Here is a 25,362-nt window from a genome sequence, read left to right on the forward strand (position 1 = left end):
TAATTGCATAAAAATCAGGGTTATGTTCTACTTCGAGGACCATTAGAATTTTTGCGTTGTAAATTATATTTATATTTACAGTATGTGACTTACAGTAAGAAATACTGGTTTGCATTTTTTTAATTAAAGGTAGTACAACAAATGCTACAATAATTTCATTTATGTATGAATATTTTTTTCTTTCATGTTATAGAAATATGAATTGACAGGCTGTAGTAAGTACTGCTTTAATCTGAAACATTTATTATTGAAAAAATAATTTCAAAACCTAAAAAAAAAAGCATCAAAACTTCTCATTAAAAACGAGACCGTACTAGATGCGTTATTATAACGAATGGGGGAAATGTGCTTAATTGTCCTGAAGATAATGTAACAATGCAAAAAAAGTTCCATCCGTATACATGATTTTCTTTCATTTATTTTCTTTAATTATTTTGGTGTGAAATGCGACCTGGACACATTTGAGATTAAAGGATAGTTCACCCAAAAATGAAAATGTTGTCATCACTTACCTTAAAACCTGTATGAGTTTCTTTCTTCTGTTGAACACAAAAGAATATATTATAAAAAAAAAAAAAGTTGGTAACCAGACAGTTGACAGTAGCCCATTGACTTCCATAGGAATTTTTTTTTTTTACTACTATAAAAGTCAATGGCTACCGTCAACTGATTACCAACATTCTTCAAAGAGAGAAACTAATACAGGTTTGGAACAACTTGAGGGTGAGCAAGTGATGACAAAATTTCCATTTTTGGGTGAACTAACCCTTTAACATGCTTCAATTATTAGTGCACTGAATGCTGCAACCATGACTCTAGGGGGAGGGGGGAATTATAAACAACATTTATTAGTGTGCAAATTGGTGTAAACTCAGATAGAGGCAGGGAGGTGAAGCACACAGTGAGGGTGAACATTACAGATAACACAGATACTCTCACATACAGCTTAATCATTTCAACATTCACAGTGAGAAGACGAGTGAAGCTATAGCATTTTACAGCAAGACACGGCACATTCACAACATTCATACATGAAAATAGATACATGTCCAACACTGGGTTCTTGTTAAACTGATCAGATATTGAGGAATTTGGTCCAGTAAATAAGTATTCGCAGACTATATAGTTGACAGCTGTTCTGTTATTAAAATGACTTTTTTTTTTTTACCTGCTATCATGCCACATGAAGCTGGCCCTAAGGTAGGCCTATATCATACAATGTTAGCGGGCCAGTGTAAAAGCAGGAATTTTGCTAGTTTTTTTTCCCTAATGCACTGCACCAGCAAGAGCTTTCATATTTTCTGGCTTACAGAGTATGTTCTTGGCAGATATGTCCATAGCACCTGAACCGATCTCGTACTATATATTGCACAGTAGATGTTATAGTTACAAAACCCTGAGGTCACCCAAGATAAGGTCAAACATCTCTCTCACGCCATTACGGTTCTCTGTCTGCCTGATTAAAATAATTCCCACTGCGGTACAAACACCCAAAAGATGCTCTGAAAAACACGGATGCAATCTCAAAATCATCTGTTGCGGTTTATATTAGATAAGCACAGATGGCAGTTAGCGCCTGGATTGAATTTGTTAGTATATTGACTATGCATTTGTAGATTAAAGATTAGTTGTAGAAAAATATTACAATAAAGTGACATAAAATGCAACATTCATGACAAAACAAAACACTATGAGCACACCTACAGTATACTCAATCAATTGAGACAAAAGCAATGTTGTATCACTTATATATAAGTGATACAACATTGCTTTTGTCTCAATTTAAAACAAAAGATGCAAGTATAAAATATGGCGTATCTCGTTGTGATAAATTACTGCAGCTGACATTACAAGGTAGACGTTTTGTACAGATTCTTGAAACCAAGAATATTTTTTAAGTGACGTTCAGTAGTTTACATCCAAATTGGTTTGTTAGTCTGCTGCGTTTCACTCGGTACAAAGGAAAACTGCAGGGTGATGGCACAGGTACATGTAAATAAAAGAAAAGCCAAGGAAATAGTAAGCATGTCTGGGACGTTTAAAACACAAATTCACTCCCAATAGTAAATCTGTCACTTACAGTGGTCATTATCCAGTATGAATAAAACAGTGATAAAGTGGGAGATGTTTGACTAAATATATTACCTGAGGGAAATCTTCTAAAATGAATCTGCTTCAGTTCTTTGAAGGGACAAATTACGCCATGCGCTGCGAAATGTATCTGTCATTAATACAGTTACAATATAGCGGCATGGAGAATTGACCTTATTATAGATTCTGGAACAACAAAACACCACATAAATCCACCCAGTTACAGGTAGAGAAACATTCTAGTTAAAGTCTTTTATAATTCCATTCATTTTCCTTTTATTCATTCGCATCAATGCCCCTAGATAATCAATTAAAATGACACACAATAAAAAATATATCAATTAATGAATAGAAATCATATTTACATTATTTTTGGTATACTACTGTTACTGTATATGGGGCCCTTTTACTAGATTTATAATCATTTCAATGACAAAATTATATGTATATTAATGAAAGGCAGACAAATGATTTTATATGTTATGTTGAAATCAGATTTGATGGGAAATATAGTTTGGGATCAATATTACTGAAAATCAAGTGACTTTTGCGAATCCTGACGGCTACTTCCAAGTGCAAAAAAGACTGGGAAAGCGTAGTAGTGCCACGTTTATGGTTATCTGTGTGGCATTATACATCACTAATGTTGTTGCCTTTTAAAAAAAGAGTTATAAAGATAAATATTAAGTGATATAAAATAGAAAAAAGCCCAGATATTTGGGAGAACATCTACTATGTTCTGTGATCTAACATGTGAATTGCATTACATTCTCATTTTGCTGATAAAACACCTTAATCACCAAGTATATACAGTATATTTATCAGTGCTGAATGTTGGATATGCTGCTCACAAACAGAGAGAAGTCACAAAACATTGTACCTCAGGGTTCAAAACTACGTTAACACTATTACTGGAACTCTATTGATAAAAATCAATGAACATCTACAAAGGGCACGTTATTGTGTTTCTCATGCAGCAAGTATTACTGTGGCATATGTACAATAGTCCTGTAGTATCCAAACAGACTTGTCAAATGGCCAAATGCGGTTACAAATGTGAGTTTAGATGGGAAACATCCCTTTTTCAACCAGACTTGGCACATTTTGCTTTATGTATAGGGTTTGTTCATTCGAACTGATCCTGAAGTGCAGAATGCAATTGTATTTGAGCATGTTAGTATGAATGTGTTGACGTGGGTGGGTTTGAGACTGCATGCAAATCCTTTCACTGAGTGGGTGAGCAGTCGTCCATATCCAGAAGCTCCTTGACCAGCCTCTCGCCGAACTGTGCCCGGCTGTAGCGTTTCACGTGGTAGGCATCTGACATCTTGTAAAGAATATAGGCGTTGTTGATGGCAATGCTGATGGTCAGCCAAAACACCTGCTGCCAGGTCTTGTTGGGCTTGTGAAAAATGAAATACCTAATTGGAAATCATGAGTTTAGTGAACTATCAAATTGTTAACTATCATTGTAAAACTTCACCCTCATGTCGTTCCAAACCCGTAAGACTTTCGTTCATCTTCGGAACACAAATGAAGATCTTTTTATTGAAATCTGAGAGCTTTCTGTCCCTCCATTGACAGCCTATAACGCAACTACCACGTTCAAGCCCCAGAAAGGTATTAAAGACATCATTAAAATAATCCATTTGACTCCAGTGGTTTAACCTCAATTTTATGAAGCAATACGACTGCTTTGTTTGCGCAAAAAAAACATAATTTACCACTTTATTAACAATATATTAATCTCCAATGAGCATTAATGAGAGCACGACAGATGCATGTTGTGTTGAACGCGCGTTGGAGATTAATATTTCATAAATAAAGTAGTAAATTATGTTTTTTGCACAAACAAAGCACTCGCATCCCTTCATAACATTTAGGTTGAACTACTGGAGTCACATGGATTACTTTAATGATGTATTTACTACCTTTCTGGGGCTTGAAAGTGGTAGTTCCGGTGATGAACGAAAGTCTTATGGGTTTGGAACGACATGAGGGTGAGAAATTGATGACAGAATTGAGATTTTTTGGGTGAATAAACCCTTTAATTAGTCAAACTCACTTGCTGTACTTGTCATCATATTTGCAGATGTAACTCAGGTGTGCAGCAAAGGCCTCCACAGCAAGGGGACATGGGATTTCTCCGCTCTTCCTCTTAATGATCACCCCTAGGATAGTCCAGGGCAGAAATGTCAATCACAGTCCCCATACTGAGCAATAGGATGTAACATCAAATGTTCAATAAGGACGGACTGTTCAGTTATCTGCTGTAGGTTCACTGAAGTAGGTATTTTAGCAACGAAAAGATGGAAAAAATACAGATCTTAGTAACATAGATCGTGCCTTTACTAATCACAATGTAAATGTAGTTTTAAAGCAATACAATCTAGACACAAATACCACCAGACTACGTAAAAGCATCACGTCTGCTTTAAGAAATCCAATTTATTGTATTTCCACTTGATTTCAATCTCTAAATTGAATTGGCCACAAACCACAGGAAGTTGAAAATCAACACAGGTAATGCATTCTGGGAAATTATTTCTTCCACCCTGGTCCAGAAAAGATAATTTATTAAATGTTAAAATATTATTTTGAAGACAATGAGGAAAAGCATTGAAATTATATATAGACTGGATTCACAAAGTGTCTAAAAGTTGCGGTTGAATACCGGTAGGATAATAGTTTTAGTTCAGGTTATGTATAGAAGATTTGGCAGAGTTTTAGCTCTGCGTTTTCATTGAAATTGTATAGCCCCATTAATCACCTGCTCTCAAAGAGGAAACAGCATGCAGAAGAAGCTTTTTATATATAAACGGATTATTTCAGATTCTAGAGAATGAAATATAAGTCGTAATTTAATCTCCCTTTTTGCCTGACCTAAAAAACCAGGAGCAATGTTATTTATTTACACGCACACGCACACGCACACGCACACGCACACACTTACTTTAATAAAAATGCCTAATATCATCTCTGACATTTCTCATCCTCAAATTTGAAAAACAAATAAATGCGGTGATTAGTTCTTGTTTTTTCCAGCTACGTCTTCTCTCTAAGATCAAATCCTCTCTCTCTGATCCTCTCTCATGTTTCACCTATCTTAAAATCACTGCATTGGCTACCTGTGCATTCTAGAATTGAGTTTCAAATTCTTCTCTTTGTTTTTAAATCCGTAAATAATCTGGCACCAAGCTATTTGTCTGAGCTCCCCTGTCCATACAATCCCACACGAAACCTGAGGTCTGGTGATCAGAGACTTTAGTCTGTCCCCAGATCACGGTTAAAGAATAGAGGGGACAGAGCTTTTACGATTGCTGGCCCTAGGCTGTGGATCAGCCTTCCGGTTTACATCAGAGCGGCTCAATCTCGAACTGTTTTTAAATCCTCTCTTAAAAGCCTTTTTTTTTTCTTTAGCTTTTAATTCATTGTGAGCTTTTGTCATGAATGTGTGGTTTGTGCTTGTTCTTCATCTTGTGTATTGTTCAGCACTTTGGTCAGCCCTGTTTGCTGTTTTTAAATGTGCTATATAAATAAATACAAACTTGGAACTTGAAACTCATGTGAAGCTGCTGTCAGAACAGATCAAGGCTTATCAAAGAAAAGTGAAAACCAGCACAATACGATGAAGCTTTGGCTTTTATAATCCCTGATATGCACGATGTCCACTTAATCCATGTACATCAGCGTAAAAGCAATCTAAGCTCACACTACTATAGTGAAAACACTCTCCAGGAGGCTTGTTGCTGCAGCTTGCAAGTGTCATCATTTAAACAAGTAGAAACATACTATATGCCTGTCCTGTGTGTGTTTTTCTTACCTTCTTTGGTGGGAGAGTAGGCGTTAGTGAGGAACCTAAAGTTGCCTTTGTTGTACCAGTTGATTATGGATGTATTGCCTCTCATCTTAACGTGAGACTGGCCACGTTGCTGTGGAGCCTCAGTATTGATCAGCATAGACTGAGGAAGACCTGTACAATCACTCTTCCTGGTGCTCAGCAACCCGCAGCCGTAGATGCCTGGAGGAGATAGAAAGAGGTAGAACAGAAAAGAGTAAATAATCCATCTCTGGAGAAGGCTGAGAATGAATATTCAGCCTGAGCAATGAGCATTCAAAGCACACATCTGAAAGCTGATTGGATGAATAGAGGTCACATCTATGAAGCTGTGAGCAGATGTCTTCTTCTCAGCACTGCCAGATGCTGCAGCCTATCTGAATGCGGTCTGATTGAGATATGATATGATGATTACTCATATTCATCCTCCCTGCAAGGGAAAGGGGACAACTTTCATTTTATATATGCAATGAAGTCAAATGTCCTGGAGGATTCACTCAGGAAAATTTGGACTACTTTGACATTTATTGCTAAGATGTTTCATCACTCCTCCGAACGGAAATTTTGGACATTTGCCAGCAGTTAAACTCATGACAAAATATCACATCTTGCAAATCTTTGGAGCTCACCTACCTGATGATGTTGTGTGAAAAAAGCTGGGGTAAAAATGTCAGAACAGCAATGTTGAGGAAACTACTCTGAAGCCAGCATGCTATTCTTCCATCAACTGTCATTGATTTACAATAAACTCTATGACAGACCCGATTCACTGAACTGTACACTATTGTTTAGCCAACTGATATCCCGTTCGCTCTTAATAGAAATAGACCATTTTGTCAGCGATTCGTCACGCTTTTTTACATTTAAACTTAAGCATGTGATTTTCAGCATGCGTGTCTGAAATAGCATGTCATCATCACCGACTCATAATAGTAATTTGCTCATAAATCGGACTCGTATGCTGTTGATTCACTAAACAAGAACCGTCTCATAATAGTCATTTGTTCATAAATCGGACGCGTTGTATGATGTTTTGCTTGCGGCGCATAATAATAATAATAAATAATTCATTACATTTATATAGCGCTTTTCTCGGCACTCAAAGCGTTTTACATAGAAGGGGGGAATCTCCTCAACCACCACCAATGTGCAGCATCCACCTGGATGATGCGATGGCAGCCATATTGCGCCAGAACGCCCACCACACACCAGCTTATTGGTGGAGAGGAGACTGAGTGATGAATCAGTGTATATATATGGGGATGATTAGGAGGCCATGATGGACAGAGGCCACTGGGCAAATTTGGCCAGGATGCCGGGGTTACACCCCTACTCTTTCGAAAGACATCCTGGGATTTTTTTGTGACCACAGAGAGTCAATTCGAGACCACATAAGGACAATTTGATAGAAAGACATTTCTTGCCATTAACATCAGACTGCAAACTCCAGTAAAAATGGTTTATTTTGCTGTGGCACTGAAGATAAATAAAACGGTTTGTAATCGTGATATAAAAAAAAACAACCATATGATGTTGCGTTTTACAATCTTACACGTGTGGAAAAAGCTACACTGCTTAAAAAAAAACTATCACAGAAGTCACTACTTTTAGTTTATTATTCAGTTTATTATACTGCCGTTTATTACAGGGCTGTATAAATACCATCAAACTGTAGGCCTATTGTATAAAGCTGATAAATTCTAAAAGACATTCAATTATGACCTAGAAATGTGACCAAGAAATGTAGAAAGAGAGAAGCTGGCCACTAGCCTAATCCACTCTAGCTGTGTTAACATTTACTTCCAGCTGGAGGCATTCAAATAATCTTTGAGTATGAAACACGTTTGCTGTGAGAACTCAAGGTCAACTTCCTCTCACTCTCTCCATTTATTCCTTGCCTAGGATGCTGTCATCGTGTAATTAAAACTGCAGGGGATGAGGAACATCAGATGGAGAGAAGATTAAAGTGATGGAAAAAAAGAAGAAGCAGAGCCAAGACAGAATTCACTGAGAGAAGTAGAGCAGATAAAGATGCAAGGGATTGACAGATGCAGCACTGTTGCACACACATTGCAGCACCTACCCTGTTTCTCAAATTCTTGAAACAAGTTTAGACTTGTGATGCTTGGACCAGTGAAGATGATAGCATTACGGCCAGCCAGATTCTGACAGAGCTGCTTGGCCACCAGACTGTGAAGCTGTGGTTTATTTTTCAGTGTGTCCAAACCATCTGGACCTGGGCCCTCCTTTAGATGGACATTGATCTGAGGGGGAAGCATGAAAATTGACACTATTTACTTTATAAATGCACATTCTGGATATTATTGTGAATCATTCGTCAATCTAATAAATTCCTATATATTTTGTATTATTATTAAATATCCTGTTTTACTCCGAAATACCCTACTGTTCAAAAGTAAGGTTTTAGTTTTTTTTCAAATAAATTAATACTTTTATTCTGCAAGGACACATTAAATTGATCAAAGTGGCAGTAAAGATACTGAAGAATTGGTCATGGTTTTCACAAAAATATTAAGCAGCACAACTGTTTTCAACATTGCTAATAATAAGAAATGTTTCTTGAGCACAAATCAGCATATTATAATGATTTCTGAAGGATCGCATGACACTGAGACTGGGGTAATGATGTTGAAAATTCAGCTTTGCAATAACAGGAATAAAGTTAATATTTCACAATATGACTGTTTTACTGTATTTCTGATCAAATAAATTCAGCCTTGGTGAGCATAAAAGACTTAACTTTGACACCAAACTTTTGAACGATAATGTACGTCAAAAATATTAAAGTAAGGACAATATATTTTGTTGTCTGATTGTCTCAATCCCCAGGCACAGCAGTTATTTTCTCTAATAGGCACAGACAAAGAGAAGAGTGCAATTATGTTAAGTGGTCTGGGCTCTCTTTTTCTTTGTTGACTATAAATGATATTTTATTGATTCCATCAAGTAATGTGCCTCTCTGTACTCCTGCTTTGTGCTGTCAACCGAGAAGCAAAATATTTTAAACAAGTGAACATTTTTTTCTCTTTCTCATTAGAAACAATGTGACATAACTTGGGGCAGTTGATGAATTTCTTTGTGGTATATCCTTGCCCTGTGGGAGCGTGTGTGTGTGTGTGTGTGTATTCACCTGGCCGATGAAACCGGTGGCGCTGCACTGACGCACCCACAGGCTGAACTTCCTCTTCTTCCTCTTGCGCAGCTCTCTCTCTGTACATGTAGTAATGAACACAGGATCCTCGTCAATCAAGGGCTCATGGAGGACCTGGGGAAAAGCAGCATGTCTGAATTGAAAATTCCACCATGATAACACATGCAAAGTTGTTTTTCAAACTTTTTATGTTTCCCACAGAAGATGCATGCTGGAATCCTGAAAAGGTGCCTCATTTATAAAATGTGGGCACGCACAGATTTGAACTTAAGGACCGTTTTTATAAATATTACTGTTGGCGTGGATTTTAGCATATGCACACTCTAAGTTCAAATCTGCGTACACTAAAATCCATGCTAACATTCATATTTATAAAAACGGTCCTTGTGGCAGAGAGTCTTTTGAAGGTATTTGGAAATCTAAGCAATTCTTGCCACTCGCCCTTTTCAAGTAAAGGATTTGGACATTGACTGGTGCTCTTTTAAAATTAAATTACAAATCACAATTTCAAGGTAATTTGTGATTTATAAATTTCACATCTGGAAGAGAGGCGTACGCATGTTTTCTGTGAAATTATCATAATAACTCTCTTGCAAAATTAGCATCCCCACCCGAGATGCAATCACACTGAGTCAATCACATCAGTATTGTCTTAATTTACATTTCTTTCCCTTCACCCCCTCTTCCCCCATCTCTTCTCTCCACATGCTGAAATTCAACCAAAAATCTAGATGGTTTAATGTGAACAATTAGCATACAACACCATACATGTTTGGTATCATTTGAAATGTCTCAGTGCGACTGGTACAAAGGTCTCATTCCCACAGAAGGGAAACCATGGCATGATTATATAAAGTTACCATTAGAGGAAGTTAAGTTGGTTAAGTTGGAAGTTAAAAGGTCATGACCTCTGGTTAGATATAGTCTTACCTTAATTAAGTGTGTTCAAATCTATGGGGACTAAATCATATATTCTAGAATAAGCAAGTGGAGTACGGCCGTCTAGAATATTAGTCAATCGCCTCTGTCTAATGACCGAGACTGACTAGCTTGTGATTATGAGATCGTATACCCAGCCGGTGCGAGACTCAAAGTGTTATAGAAATATGGATGAGTGTAATTTCAATAAAGAGTTACATAGAATAATCAAATGCGTAGCTAAACTATTATACAAATGGTCAATAATCAATTGGCATTCTAACCTAAATTCAAGGTTGTGATAAAATGGAGTCAGATCAAAGTAAATTGGAATGAAACTACTTTGCCACACTGAAAAGACCGAACGCGCAGTAATCCTCCACCCGCTTATCGGAAAATGTTGTTGTGGCGATTGGGCGGGCTTTACATATACACAACATTTCTATGCCCAAGAAGTCAAGTCAGGTATGATTGTTCTCTTTTCTGGTTAGAACTAACCAGTAGTGTTCCCTAAAGATAATCTATTTATTTTTATTTGTTTGACTCAGTAAAACCTCTCATCAAGCTGAAGCAGTTAAACAGGGCATGTGTGGCTCTGAGTGTCTGTACTGAATGCCTGATTGTTTGCCAGTAGGGGCTAAGAAACAAACGCACACTGTAGCAGTCAAAGTGGGCTGGCTGGCACACATTGTCAAGGTGATATCTCCATGGCACTGAGAAAGCTGAGAGACGCAGATGGTGTTTAGTTTACTCATGGTAGGCGAGTAATTGAGGGGTGTCTCTGAGATGGGTCACACAAGGCCTCATGAAATGCAAATCTCTGATTTAGAAGCTGAAGCTGATTCATTTAAATCCATACGTTGAAATACCAAGCTATAATGCAGGTTAATGAGGTTAATGACAACCTTAAATGGATAGTTCACAAAAAAAACTATTCTGTCATCTTTTATTAACCTTCGTGATGTTTTAAATCTGTATGACTTCCTCCAGAACATAAGATTTCTATCTAAAAAACTTAGTAAGTCATACACAGAGGTGGACAGTAACAAAGTACATTTACTTGAGTACAGTATAAGTACACTTATTGAGTATCTTTACTTTACTTGAGTAATATTTTTTCTGGAAACTTTTTACTTTAACTTTACTACATTTGAAAGACAAATATCATACTTTTTACTCCACTACATTTCTTTCAAGGTCCTTGAGTAGAAAGTAGTAACGTCAGTCAGGGGATGATTTTGGTTGCAAGGGAGGGTGGATCCTCACCATTTTGGTTGAAAATGAAAATTGGTTTGACGTCAGAACCCGACGTTGAATTGACGTCAACATTCAACTTCGGACATTGGATTTTGGTTGGAAATGAAAGTCGGGTTGACGTCAATCTAATGTCGGGTTCTGACGTCAAACCAATTTTCATTTTCAACAACAATACAACGTCTGTCCAACGTTGGAGATTAACGTCGTCAATCTGACGTTGGATTCTGACACCAACCTGATTATAATTTTCAACGTTGGGTTGGTCTTCTAAATGCAAATTTTGTCATTGTTTTGGACCACACTAGCTTATAGATAACAGTAAGGCTAACATATTCATACTAAAAGCCAAAAAGCTTTAAATAGAGCACTATTTGAGGGAACTATTGTGAACATTATTGAGTGCACTTATTCAATCTCACATTCAATCCCACTACTGGAACTGTGTTCTAGAAATAAATTTGATATTGATACGAGGGTAGGTAGGCAGGCATAGATTCAGAGGCATAAGGTACTGTAAGTATTACATACAACAATGCAACAATAATAAAACAATGCATTGACATTTACTTTTTACTTTTGATACTTAAGTACTTTTAAAAACAAGTACTTCTGTACTTTTACTTAAGTAAATATCGGTCTTTACAACTTTTACTTGTAACAGAGTAATATTTGACCAGTAGTATCTGTACTTTGACTCAAGTAAGGAAGTTGTGTACTTTGTCCACCTCTGGTCATACAGGTTTGGAAGGACATGAGGGTGAATAAATGATGACTAAATTTTCATTTTTTGGGTGAACTATCCCTTTAATATGAATACATTGTAAATGTAGAGGTTGGCAACCTACAATTTCCAGCATGATGGATATTTTAATTGGAGTACATAAAGAACCTAAAAATGTCTCAAAAGTGCACTTCAGTAGGAACAGTAATTGGGGTTTTAAAGGGCAGGAGTTCACAGGACCTTAATTAGCACCAAATCGTCAGCACAAATGGAGAATTAGAATGTTTCTCAGAGGAAATTTCAAATTAATTTTTAATTTGTCGATCAATGTATTCTCACAATCTAGCCTCTAGTCATGCTGGCCGCTATCAATCAAAGGGGGAAAAACAAAAGGCCAATTTCTAAAAGAAATCCCTGATGGCCGTTTAAAAGATGAATGTGCCGTTCTATGCGTTTGTAATATGCTCATATTTGCGAGAACTTGTCAACAGTCAAGCGGCCACATTCTGGACTGCCTGCAACCGCAGTAGTGCTGTCTGGCTAACTCCTATATAAAGAGAGTTACAAGTCAAGCCGTGAAAAAATGAAGGCATGAATGGCTTTCTCAAAATCATCTATGGAAAGAAAACTCTTTACTCTTTAGCCAGAAGTCTCAGATTAAAAAAAGCATGATTTGACAACAGCGTTTATTTGCTTATCAAATATAAATGTTTTGTCAAATAAAACACCCAGATTCCTCACAACTGCTTTATTATACAGGGCCAGTGAACCAAAATTGAGATTAGGAGGCAGATAATTATCAGATGGCCCAAATATAATGACCTCTGTTTTATTGTCATTAAGTGAAAGGACATCCAGCTTTTTATGTCATTTAGACAAGCTAAAAGAGGAGTTAGGGCACTCTTGTTATTATGTTGCAGTGGCAGATAAATCTGCGTATCGTCAGCATTGCAATGAAAAGAAACACCATACTTCTTAAAAATAGATCCCAAAGGAAGCATATATAATGAAAACAGTAGCAAGAAGGGACCCTTGTGGAACCCCAAAAGTTAGTGGAGCTGGAGTTGATAAAAATGGCCCGTAGTCCACTACTGATCTCCTTCTGCAGTTGTTGTATCTGTCATTCAGGCTTGCATCATACCAACTACAAAGGCTTTTCACAGGCTGCTCAGATACTGTTGGGATAGGGTCAATTCTGATGAAGAACTTGATGTCACTAAGCACTTCCTTGACAATAGAGATGCTATGTGATTTGGAAGGTTTTCTCTTCATTTGGGCCCAGCTGATATTCTCCTCTAGTTTTCTGAGTAGTCTTCTAGTACATGGCACTGTAGTGGTCAGAGTAGTAATCTCATCCATATGGGCTCTGAGGGGAGGGAGGCGCAAGTCCGAATTAAGCCACTGTCCACCCACCACCCACCTTGAGGCTCAAATTATGACCTCCATGGCCATCGTAAAAGCCAAGGGTGTTTTTGTAGGTATTCAGACAATCACTTGGCGATGATTTAGAAAAAGACTTTACCCTCTACATTTAGCCGGGATGTTGGTCGAAACTGGCTAATCTTCTCTGACTCCTTATCCTTCGGGATCAGGACTACGCCACACTTTGGGTATAATCCTCTCCTTCCACACTATCCTCGTGAGCCTCCAGAGAAACCTCAGGACATCCGGTGCATTCTTGTACACCATTTGGCCGTGGGGTTGAAGCCAATCTTGCGTGATGGACTACGCTTTCCATCTCTTTCCAAATTGGAGGGTGAATCTCCATTTGATGTTCTAGAGAACAGATTTGTGGGATGTCTGGTGGAACTGACATTTTTTCGTGCCATCTTGGGTCGGAGTGTATAGTCTTCAAGTGATCCTCCAGATCTTTCTTTGTTACTTTCAGAGTTCCACTTTTCTCCCTTGTAAAGAGACATTTGAAGGGATCATTAAAGAACTGAGTTCTTGTCTGTTTGTTTTCACAAGTTCTCTGCTCTACGGAGGGATGCCAATCTGAGTTTAATGGCAACTTGAAGCACATCTTTCAGAAAAGATAAATGGTTCGTTTTCGATCTATGTATTGTATGCTACAAATTAAGATACAAAGTACAACAGACCTTGAGTATTGCATTGAGCAACACTGAATAGCAGCAGATATAAAAAGACCACTCAGACCTTTCAAAATGGTACCATAAAGCTCCTAGTCATGAGACATGTGACGGGACTCCAGGCTATCCCAATTACGGCAGAACGTGTTCTGATTTCAGTCCCAAACCCACTTTCCACTGGCACAGAAATCGAATGTCTGCTAGTCCTAGTTTCCAAAATGTTAATACTGTGAAGATTTTTTTCATGCAGTTTTTCTTTGTACTGTCAACATGTTGATGTTTGCTGCTTTTAATTTGACGGAATGTAATAAATGTGGTTCACGGACTGCTCAGATTCTAGCTCATATTTCACGATTACTTTTCACAACTCGGTTCCAATTTTATGTCCTCTATCTGAAAGCAGAAGCCCAGATTATTCAATATACGGGAAACTCATTTTCTAAATGAAGAGAGAAAAACCAGAACAAATGTAGGAGGGTGTTGAAATGTCTTACTTGGCACAGCTCTTCTTGTCATTTAACAGTAAACTCCCTGATGTTAGCCTTACATCTGAATGTCTGGCACATTAAGTGCATAATTGCTGTCATTTTATTTAACATAGGACTACATTTAAAGTGATATTTGGATACATTAAATTAGCAGAATTGACTATTACTGTCTATGATCTCATAGAACTTTGAATAAGATATCTGACTTTATTTAGCTGAACTTTCAATATCATAACTCCAGTCTTCAGTGTCACATGTTCCTTCAGAAATCATTCTAATATACTGATTTGCTGCTCAAGATTTTTTTTAATCAACGTTAAAGACAGTTGTGCTGCTGATTTTAGTGGAATCCGTGATACATTTTTTTTTCAGGATTCCTTGATGAGTAGAAGTTCAAAAGAACATCATTTATTTAAAATAGAAATCGTTTGTAACATTTTAAATGTTTTACTGTCACTTTTGATTAATTCAATGCATCCTTGCTGAATAAAAGTAATCATTTCTTTTCTTTTTTTATCGTACTTCCCCCAAACTTTTGAATGGTAGTGGTCTTATTGGTCATGTTACGCTTGCCTTCTAATGCTAAAGCCAAACATCGCAGTACTTGGTCATGGCGCCAAGTAAACCGACCTTGGCTAAGAGCCACCTTACATCCTGTCAAAATGTGCCTTAATGTGGCAGGCGATGAACACAAAGGACAAGAGGGATCCTCTCCTACCCAGAGGTTTAGGTTCTGCGGTGATGGGAAAACATCATATGTTGACCTAATAAGGAAACTGATCCTACTCTCTTCCATTGACCAAAGGTCTTGCCAGCCCATCTTACGTTGTTCCACACTCTCCCATCTCATCCACTCTCCCTGCTTGGCCTGGGAAATGGCCTTCATACACCTCATCCTCTCCTCCTGCTTACGCACCTCATTGACTACCAGCTTCCTCCTTTGAGCTGGGCCTGCCTTGTGCCATTTAGGAGGAGCTAAACTGAACCCAAAAACCCCTCTTCCATGCTGTACCTGTCCCACGATATCCCCAATTTGAAGGGCAGCCTTTGCCTCTACAGCAGATTTCTTTGCTGACCACTTTCTACCAGTTTTTAACACAGGGGCTACCTCCCTTACACATTTGTCGCGTGACTCTACTAAGGTCATTTCCAGTCTGACCTTGGCACACTTAAACTCCTCGGTTAAAGCAAAGACTGGCAGCTGCAATATTCCTTTACTATAAAGTCCCACTCTGCTGAGGCAGCGTGGAACTCCCAACCATTTCCTGATGTATGAACTTATCAACGCTTCCAGCTTATCCACTGTTGTCAAAGAAACCTCGTACACAGTCAGTGGCCACAGAAACCTCGGCAGTAGACCAAACTGAAAGCACCAGAGTTTTAGTTTGCCTGGTAGAGCACAGCTGTTTATGCTCTTCAACCCTTAATCCTTTAGATCCCCATCGTACCATCTCCCAAGACTCTTCACTGGCTTCTCAGAAACTGTTGGTATTGCCTCACCATTAATGAAGAATGTTTTATCTACTACCTTTCCTTTAACTATCGAGATGCTCCTTGATTTAGAGGGCTTAAATTGCATTCGTGCCCATTTAATATTATCTGTTAACTTCCCCAATAACCGATTAGTGCAGGCTACTGTTGTAGTCATGGTTGTCATGTCATCCATGTATGCTCTGATTGGTGGTAGTCGCATCCCAGAAGCCAAGCGCTCTCCTCCTACTACCCATCTTGATGCCCTAATGATTACTTCCATCGCCATGGTAAAAGCCAGTGGAGAAATGGTGCATCCTGCCATTATTCCAACCCCTAAGCATTGCCATGCAGTGCTGAATTTTGGAGTTGAGAAACTGAATTGCAAATCTCCAAAATAGGCTTTCACTAAATTTGTTATTGACATTGGTACTCTGAAAAAATCAAATGCTGCCCAAAGAAGCTCATGTGGCACTGAACCATATGCATTAGCCAAATCCAGGAATGTCACATGGAGCTCCTTCCTCTCCTTTTTAGCTGACTGAATTCGTTGCCAGATAACATTGATGTAATTCATTCCATTCTCATCCCTCGTTTAAATATAAATGTAATAATATTTAAATTTTAATTAATTCAATTTTATTTTATAAAGTCATTATTTCCACATCCATAATGAAAGCAGACTGAGAACTGGAACCTGAGGGACTTTAGAGACAAAATGATTACAAAGATTGAAGGTCAAAAATGTTGACTCCTGAGCTTATTAATAACTTAAGATGGGCCTGAGGCATTCATGCACTTAACTGTAATCTTTCAGAAAAGATAAATAGTTTGTTTTCAATCTATGTATGCTACAAATTAAGATACAAAGTACAACAGACCTCGAGTATTGCATTTAGCAACACAGAATAGCAGCAGATATAAAAAGACCACTCAGACCTTTCAAAATGGTACCATAAAGCTCCTAGTCATGAGACATGTGACGGGACTCCAGGCTATCCCAATTACGGCAGAACGTGTTCTGATTTCAGTCCCAAACCCACTTTCCACTGGCACAGAAATCGAATATGTCTGCTAGTCCTAGTTTCCAAAATGTTAATACTGTGAAGATTTGTTTCGTGCAGTTTTTCTTTGTACTGTTGATGTTTGCTGACTGACAGTGATTTGTGCATTGATTTGAAGTATGATTTCATTGCTTGTATCCATTACCTGTGTCTGTGAGGGCCTGAAGGTAGAGCTGAAGCTCTGCTGAAGAGAGTCCAGGAAGGGCTGGATCTTATAGAGGCCCTGACTGCCACCGTGGCTGGAGCGGAAGGCTACGACATGGAAGTACTTGAGGATCTTCTCGAAACGCGCCTGGGTCATCTTGAGCGCGATGCTGCGATTACTGAAGAATCCGCTGCTCCAGATGCTCAGCACTGATTCACAACGGTTCACGCTAGTAGAAGTAACATAACCCAGAAAAGCCTTCATCTCAGCCAGCGTCACATTGGTCCATCCTTCATCACTTCCAAAGCGCTCCTGGTACTTTTTGGCATACATGTTGGTCTGGGTCACCATGTTCTGAATGACGTTGTCAGGGACAAACAGCTGGAAGAAGTCCATGGCCGTTGCATTGGCTGGCATTTTCTGTGTCGGACCTGCAAAATAAAAGTTACGTTTTAACAGACTGATATATATTTTTAATTCTTTCATTTTTTTAAGCCAGGGATGATTTTACTGTATGCACACGATCGCAGAGAATAATGCAAAAGCTATTGCATCATTTTATAATCCACAAACTAAGCCAACTTTTTTGAACGAAATAAAAGGTTGAAAATCCCAAAATAACTGTTTAGCACTGGAAATACATAATATGTGATTTTGATTATACATGTTTAATTATAAAAAAAAAACTATTAAGCAGCTGATTTACATAAGACCTCTGAATCTTTCAATAAAAACAGCATTATATTAATTCTCCATATTTCTTTTAAATAATGATACCTTCATTTCAATATTCATATTAAACTAAAACAAAACAAAAAACCTTGAAGAAAATAAAAAAATGATTATGTTGTTAGAAGTGTTTTTTTTGTGATTTTTTATATATATATGCACATTTATTTGGTGACTGCGGGTTATGTAATAGATTTATATAGCTTTGTAGATATGATTTCCTTAAAGGGATAGTTTAGTTCCTTAAATTAGATGTCAACAATATTCAGTTGTACATTCTAATACATTCTAATTTTTGTCTTCCATGGAACACACACACAAATATTTATTTATTTTTCAAAATATCTTCTTTTGTGTTCGAAAGAAAAAAAAAATACAGGTTTGGAACGACATGAAAGTGAGTAAATGATGACAGAATGTTCATTTTCGGGTGATCTGTTCCTTTTACTGGGCATTGGATGCACAGTTGAACCTCTAATGACTTTTATCAGGACCCTTATCACCATCTACCTAATGGTGAACTAATGTATGTACTAATGAGAAACACTGCTTACCAGCTAATGATAAAAAGTTGTAGAAAGCGGCTCACAAAAAGCATAATTTGTTCCGTTGTTATCTTTTACTCCACTTCCTCTAATGTCCGTTTTGTCTCTTAAAAGGCACCATGCAGCTCACACAGAAATGGAGCAAACAACTAAGGAGGAAAATGGAAGTGTCTTTATAGGAGATGCGTTATCATACATTAACTTACACTGTGGAAATAAGTATCATTTACAGTGTTGCTTAGTGTGAATATTGGTGTGAACACCCACAAACAACAGACAAAAAAAATTCCCTTATGTGGTTATTATTGTAGTGATGGAAACCCCAAAGCACAGCAGTGGCCAGCAACTGCAGTTACAACTTGCCACACATTTACTGAGAGTCACAGAGACCTAATGACCCCAAAGTAAGAGAGTGTATAATTGATTTGAGTGCTGTGAGTAAACAAATGTCCAGGATTCTGATCTACACAGGAAATCAAGTACAAATAGGAAGAAATAAAACAGAAAAATAATTAAAAAAAAAAAAAAAAAAAAAAAAAATCAGTTATTTTTCTGAACAAATGTTTCAGTCATGCTTTCCAAAGACTCATGTGCTCATTCAGTCGTGTATGACACACATCTTAACCAAACCGCAACAGCTGCTATTCAACCAGTAGCTCATCTCCCATTACGGACCTGAAGGATCTTGTAAAGCAAACACAAACTATCCCGCAGGATAAAGTCCATAGCACAGTTTATTATGTTCATTCATCTGTGCCTTTTTGGTATAAAACATCTTTTTAGGGGAAAAACATCTCAGGAAAAATGCTGATTACATAAACACTTAACCCAGTATGCTAAAAATAGGTAGTTGACATAAAATGTTCATGAACGAATCAAAATCTAGAAAAGATTCAAATGTATCTTACTGTCACTGGTCACTATTTTTAATTGCATGTTGCCTTGTTGCATTCATTGTAAATGATCTTGTGGTGAAACAAAATAATTTAGTAGAAATATTTCGGGTCATTAAAGCTACATGCAAAATAATTCGAGGAATTAGCCAATTGCTGTTCAGAATAGTTTTACATGAAGTATAGAAGGACATGTCAATTTCCCGGAAGTATTTAATGTCAATCTGTCTATACAAAATATTTAAAGAAAATATAATAATTTAATTTAATATTTTTATGCTGGCCAGAATTTAAATTTTAATAAACAAGTATAAAATTAACATGACAGAGAAAACAGTTCAAGGTTTGTTTTTATCTAGCTTAAAATGAGTTATGGTATTAAATCAAAGTGTTATGTAGGCTAATATGCTTAACCAGATAATGGCCATATCACTTCTAAAATCCATGAACATACATGTACTACAGTACTTTATATTAGCAGAAAAACTGGGTAAAAATATTGCTTGTCCAATTGTAATCTTAATGCTTGAAGTGCTGCAGTGATATTTCATATAAGCTGGCTTTAATAGCTGTGTTCAATGGCTTTTCTGTTCACACCCAGAAGGTCTATATAACATCAAAATGTATTTATTTCTCTGTGTCTTTACATCCAGTCTTCCTGGAGAACCGTTGCTGGTGTGCTACAGTACAGTGTTTCCTAGATGAATTATTGAGAAGAAGAAGCAGCAGCCTCTGCACCTTCTCCCCTCCTTTATACAAATAAGCAAGCTAGTATAAATCGATCTTATCATTTTAGATCTTACAGCAGGTGCTGAATTATACCATATATGGCCCTCGAACAGTCCAAGCAGGGTCTCATTTTTTTTTTTAAATGTGTCAAAAAACAACAAAGATCTGTTTACAGCTTACAGCTCTTTTACTGTCCATTGGTTTATTATAATTCAATCATTTTCAAATGACTTGTTGAGATATGTTAGATGATATGCTTTAACACAAAGGATGCAAGCGAAAGCACAAAATCTGACCCGACCTGAATAATATAGACCTTATATAAGTTTCACAGTCAGGCTGCAGTCTTGTGCCAGACACGGACAATTCAATTACCTTTTACAAATAACACTGACATCTCGTTCCGTTGTCTTTCAGTATCCACAAGTGTCGCATCTTCTTAAATGAGCAATGACATAAAATGCTAAATGTCGTTGCTCTTTGTGTACTATCTTTCCTGACTGATTTTGCAGCGTGTGCCAGAGCAAAGGCAGTCACCAGATGGCCCATTTTCCCCCTGTGGTGACAGACAGAACTTTCTGAGCAACCACGACGGATAGATGTGTCATTTATATCAGCAGCACGGCATCTACTCAATTTGGAAAATGCCCAAACCAAAACAATACAAGAAAATATTACACAAGGATTATAATACTTTCTACTAAAACATTATCGTAATATGTGTTTCTCAAGTGGGTCGCACACCGGACGAGAAGCGCAGCGCCGCGTCGCGCCACGTCTAGGACAACTCCAGGTATCGCACACCGGACGCGCACATTCTATTCGCGCGAGGACAATTTTGAATCAACTCCTGGTAGAAGAGCTGCACGATGTGTGTTTTATCTTGATTAATTATTTATTTTTTTATGTTCATTGAATAATAGCTGATGTTTGAACGTTAATCGAGTAAAAGTGTCTATCACGTTGAGTCTGTTATTTTGTTGTAACGTTATCCGTTGTCTAGGCAAATATGTCACATAATACAATAGTATTTATTTAGCTAGCGTTTAGCTAACCCGAGTGAAAACAGCACAGGGTGAAGCCATGTACATTAACGACGATTTGAGACAAATAAATGTACATTTACTATAAAACTATGCAAATGGCGCTCTGTGGCGCGGCAGGGTTTTGAACAAGGTCCTGAGCCGTAGCTGGGCGCCGCGGACAGACGCCGAATGGCGCCGCCGGTGTGTGTACACTCATAGAGAATAATGTGTTCGAATTTTAAAGACCTGGCGCTGCGCGACGCGGCGCTGCGCTTCTCGTCCGGTGTGCGACCCCCTTCAGTGTATTTTGGTTATAAATATCTGCTGATTGCATCATTCTTTCAATTTTCCATGTTTGTGCAATGAAAGATCTTTACATGACATTTAAACAGACACACACATGCATCATTTAAACATGCTCTTGGGTCACTTTGACTTGAGTGAAATGAAGCATGAAATTAGTATCAGTCTATCGATCCATGTCAACCGGTTAGAGTTGGAGGCTCTACACTCCTGTCCTGTTTATGACTATATTTTTAGACTGCCATTAAATGGATCATCAATGAGATCAGAACATATTATAGAATAACTGATAAAACTCTTGACTATCCTTGCTAGAAAAAAACATGTTTTGTTATAGATGCAAGAATGTTTCCCTGCACATTATGCAAACCACAGCATTTGAAAGTCTGTCTGGCATTAGCACATGATTATCTCTGCCTATGATTCATGGAGAAATATATAGACCTTCAATATTATGTGGCTGGAATAAAAAAAGAGCCCTTCTCTTTCTCTCTCCATTTCATTCATTACAGGTATTTCTTTGACATTGTGCTAACTGGACTATTCTCATAGAAGCTCCAGTCAAGAGTAATTTCATATTTTTTTTATTACTTAGTGAGTAATCTAGTAAATCTGTTCCCTTAATACTGAAACTAATCACTGGCATCACGTATATTTTACATTTAGCAGGTTTGATCATATTTCTGTGTCATAACTTTAACATAGTATAATTTGGCGCATGCACAACATCATTAACAGTTAAATAAATGAATAAACTATTAAGTTATATATACTCTCTCTTTAGATGATGATTTGCATTTCTGGACCACAATCATTTTACTGGCAAGCATCTTTATATTGATAAGTCATGCAAATCTGTCAGGTAAATTCAGTTCATAAAAGCATAACTAAATTATCTTCAGGCACTTTTAATATGTTGATTTGACTTAACATAATGGACATGAATTATTAAACCTTTAACCCTCACAAATCCTGCATGCTCTTTTTTCGAAATGTGACTGACTTTAATGTAGTTTTTTGACCCCACCAAAACATACTGTAGAATTTTTTTTTATTAAAACAAACCCAAAAACACAATTGATAAAACGAGTGAACTTTTAGTGTGTACACCAACCAGAAAACCTATTAGACCCTCAAACGTGCATAATAATACAAATAATCTCCAAAGAACAGTTGAAGTTATCAAGTTGAAATTTATGTTCATAATCAGTTCTCATATGATTATATGTCATGAAATATCAACTTAATATTTTATTTCTAAATTAGTGTTTGTCCTTAATCTTTTCTCTATAGGCATTCAGTGTGGCATAAAAGACAGTCAGTCAGTCAGTCAGCCGTGAGCTTTTATAAAATGTGGTGACACTTTAAATGACAGGCATTAATACAATCTCTTAAAATGATATTAATCTACCTAAAATGACCGTCTATTGAATTTTAAACAACTGCTGACTGAATGACATAAGGATTTTTACATAAAACATAGGTTCTGACTGGCAATAGTGTGCGTGTGCGTGTGCGTGTGCGTGTTTCTATCCTGGTGGGGACTTCAACCTGAATGCACACCAACTCATGGGGACTCGTGTCACCGCGGGGATCTAAATTGAGGTCCCAATGAAGAAACAAGCTTATAAATCATACAGAATGAGTTTTTTTGAAAATGTAAAAATGCAGAATGTTTTCTGTGATGGGTAGGTTTAGGGGTAGGGTTAGTGTAAGGGGATAGAATATACAGTTTATTCAGTATAAAAACCATTACGTCTGTGGAGAGTCCCCACAAAGATAGTAAACCAGACGTGTGTGTGTGTGTGGTTTTAGTTTACTGTTGTTTTTTGTTGTTGTTTTTTTGTCCTGATTTTCATAAGTCCTTATTTGTTCCCTCTACGGTCGTAATTGCCACTTGTTGGATATGTATGCACAGTACATCACTTGATATGAAAGCTTTCACACTTGATGTTAATACTCTCTAAAAGCCACCTAACCATTTTTAAAGTGTGCATTTCTCCGAAATAAGAGCCTCCTCTCATCCACCCATGCAAATGACCCTTCTGCCCTGATACAGAGCTAATCATAATCATAATCATAATCACAGCTGCTCGGAGTCTGGCAGTGATTAGACACTGGAAGCATGCTCAGATGGTCTGAAAACCCAAAATTTGGCCTGCTATCTCAGTTCCTATATTTTCTCTGCAGGATTTCAAAGAGCCAGCTAATAATCACCCATGATCCACATTTGAAGGAATTGTGTCATCTGTTGGAGCCATCTGATGGGAGAGATCAAAGTAAACCAGTGTAGTCACCAAAGGGTCCCATCTGTGAGCTTAATACTCGTCGAGCATGCAGGCCTCTCAAGGATGAGAAAGCTGCATTGCATTAACACGAGGACCAGTTAATCAGCGCTGAACTTACCATGCGTGTCCTGATAGTGGGGCACGCTGAAGTCCAGTAGCGTGTCGCTCCATCCCTCCTCCTGCGCCTGGCCGTTGGAAACAGACCCGGGAGGACCGCAGCTCTGACTCCTAGTTTCACCGGCTCTGGCATCGACCGTATTCGTCTCCGTGTAGTTATCCGAATTGGAGTCTCCCGTTGTACTGTAAAAGGGGTTTTCGCTGCTGTCGTCTCCCGACTCCCCAAATACATCATCGGAAATCTGCAGGCTCTCGTAGCGAGAACGCGCTTCCTCGAGGAGCGACAGTCCCCTCCTTCCACACTCCGCCATCGTTTGTCAGTACCGAGGTAGAGCTGCTACACCCGGCGAGATTCGGCATGCAAATGACCTCCTTAACAGCGTCAAATCCGGCATACAGTCTGTTGCACCAAACCCCTCTGGTTCGTGCGTGCGTGTCGCGGTCCCCTGCGCGAGAAGCAGCGGGTGCAGCAGGTCTCAGTAGCGGCGAGGAAATAAAGGTGAACGCCGCGGGAGCTGTCCGTTCTGGGTGGTGCTGAAATACCCCCTATCATGCGAGCTGAACCCCACAACTGACCGCTCCACAAACGATCTGTGCATCCGGGTTGGGCGGGCTCCCCTCTCTGTGGAGGATTGAATGAATCTCCAGCTTCCTTAGAAATCACCTGACTCGGTCTCCCTGCACTGTCCAATGGGATTAACCTCTGAATAAATCATGGATGATAGAGACAAGAATTATATTTGCTCTGCCACTGATGGAGAGCAGTGTTAAATACCTTGTTGACAATTTTTTTTTCAGTTTGAATATGCAAGAGCATCAAACGAGTTCCAGTTAGACATGTTCACGTTTAAAACATTACACACTTGTAGATTTAAAATGATTGTTTATATAGCTAAAACAAAGTGTAGGAAATATACCCCCGGTTTCACAGACTAGGCTTAAACCTTAAGGCTTAAACCTAGTCCCAGACTAAATGCATGTTTGAGCTGTTTTAACTGAAAGCAACTTATCTGACATATCTTAAAAATGTTTTTTCTCAAGATGCACACCAGCAGCCTAATTTTTTTTCTAAGGCACTTTTATAAAATCCATTTAAATGCCCTAATTAAACTAAGGTTTAATCCTGGCTTAATCTAAGCCCTGTCTGTAAAACCGGGCCATGATGTTAAAATATTGATAGTAAAAAATATTAAATTGTTACTTTAGTGCTTGCAGCATTCTAGTCTTATTGAGAAAGTAATTTTTCACTCTGCAGTTTCTCACTGGTTTTTATTTTTTTATTATAACACCGGTTACATAACAGGAATAAAATAATATTCAAGGGGCTATGCATGGTGTAAAATACGCGTGTTCACTTAGCTGGAAATAATTTGGCATTAAATGAGTTATCATCATGGGTTTGTGCATTATAGTTATGCTGCAGTACCGCTGAAAGTCAATTGGGGCGCTGTTCACAGACAATCTTCCTTTCAGAGATTG

The 25,362-nt window shown here is 38.0% G+C and overlaps 1 protein-coding gene across 1 annotated transcript; it reads right to left on the minus strand.

The window, feature by feature from the left end:
- Positions 1-2,017: 2,017 nt before the first annotated feature.
- On the minus strand, positions 2,018-24,558 carry pgbd5 (piggyBac transposable element derived 5). Its single transcript, XM_056257153.1, has 7 exons — positions 23,885-24,558; positions 17,255-17,685; positions 9,081-9,215; positions 8,013-8,193; positions 5,915-6,112; positions 4,157-4,262; positions 2,018-3,512 (listed from the first exon to the last, which is right to left on the minus strand). Exons 1-7 carry the CDS (start codon positions 24,192-24,194, stop codon positions 3,317-3,319), a joined length of 1,557 nt encoding a protein of 518 aa, XP_056113128.1. The 5' UTR covers positions 24,195-24,558; the 3' UTR covers positions 2,018-3,316.
- Between the last annotated feature and the right edge of the window lie 804 nt (positions 24,559-25,362).

The sequence above is a fragment of the Rhinichthys klamathensis genome, unplaced genomic scaffold (assembly GCF_029890125.1).
Source record: "Rhinichthys klamathensis goyatoka isolate OS25496 unplaced genomic scaffold, OSU_Roscu_1.1 h1tg000135l_1, whole genome shotgun sequence".
Taxonomy (NCBI): domain Eukaryota; kingdom Metazoa; phylum Chordata; class Actinopteri; order Cypriniformes; family Leuciscidae; genus Rhinichthys; species Rhinichthys klamathensis.

Bases quoted from the DNA above. Each gene is read 5' to 3' on its own strand.
- pgbd5 (XM_056257153.1), bottom strand. From the start codon at position 24,194: ATGGCGGAGTGTGGAAGGAGGGGACTGTCGCTCCTCGAGGAAGCGCGT. The intron at 9,216-17,254 runs GTAATGGATACA...GCTTTTCCCCAG, and splicing joins TCAGGCCCTCACAGACACAG to GTCCTCCATGAGCCCTTGAT. The intron at 6,113-8,012 runs GTAGGTGCTGCA...TATCTCCTCCAG, and splicing joins TCAAGAATTTGAGAAACAGG to GCATCTACGGCTGCGGGTTG.